The sequence below is a fragment of the Phalaenopsis equestris genome, unplaced genomic scaffold (assembly GCF_001263595.1).
Source record: "Phalaenopsis equestris unplaced genomic scaffold, ASM126359v1 Scaffold191792, whole genome shotgun sequence".
Lineage (NCBI taxonomy): Eukaryota > Viridiplantae > Streptophyta > Magnoliopsida > Asparagales > Orchidaceae > Phalaenopsis > Phalaenopsis equestris.
Genome location: NW_018211741.1, coordinates 1 through 915, shown reverse-complemented (window position 1 = coordinate 915; position 915 = coordinate 1). Strand labels below are relative to the sequence as shown.

General features: G+C 41.3%; 1 protein-coding gene across 1 annotated transcript; it reads right to left on the bottom strand.

Moving 5' to 3' along the window:
• Positions 1-11: 11 nt before the first annotated feature.
• On the bottom strand, positions 12-910 carry LOC110034638 (the record flags this gene model as incomplete). Its single annotated transcript, XM_020738889.1, has 1 exon — positions 12-910. A coding segment is annotated over one exon (792 nt), but the record flags the coding sequence as incomplete, so codon positions are not given.
• Positions 911-915: the final 5 nt, after the last annotated feature.

Here is a 915-nt window from a genome sequence, read left to right as displayed (position 1 = left end):
TAAGAATTCTATGAGCAAGATTAGAATCTATTCAGCTAAGTCAAGCTTCATGATGACTTAACTAATTTAGAAGTAGTTAATCACAGCAACCAAATATGAAACCATGAATCTGAAGCTTTCAAATCAGCATAAGATCATTAGTTCCAAGATGTGGAGGACGAAGAGAAACATGAACTTCATGTTCTTCAGGCTCAGAACCATGCTTAGGAACCATTATCTCTAGAACAGTTCCAGTCTCATCATAATATGCCTCTATCTTAGCATCTTCATGTATCCGAGTGGCCAGTGATATCTCTCTGACAAACTCCCCAGGAGGGCAATGCTCAGGAGAAGGGTCTGTGAGCTTGAATGTTCGATCATGTCTCTTTATATAAGGCATTCGAGACGTGCTAACACAAGAAATCTTCACTATTCCATGAGTGAGATCATTTCTCCAACATACCTTCACTCTTTGCTGATCAGAAAGGGGGAGGCTGACCATTATGAGATAACCTTCATCATCTTCATACACTGTTTTTGCTGCAGTAACAGGACCACAAGCGCTTCTCATCACACCACTGAAATCATTGATCCATGATGGCTCGATTGAATGAATTTCCATATCCTGAGACCTATCTGGATGAGAATTTGGGAGAAAGCAACAATCTTCCTCCATAGATTGGGAGAAGGAATCCTTCCTGCGTTTGTTTGAATGAAGAGATAAGTCCATCGCATCAGAATCATGATCATGATTTAGAAGATTCAACCCTGAACCATTTTGCAATCTCCTAGAAGAGCCATGTTTCAGCAGAGGAGAAGGTCGATCGGGCTCAATATCTACGACAGGAAGATTTCTCCATGATCCAAAGTCACTAGCTTCAGGCGGTATGTGAAAGTTCAGATCTCTCCCAGTAAGCTCCATCCACTTCTTCCGAT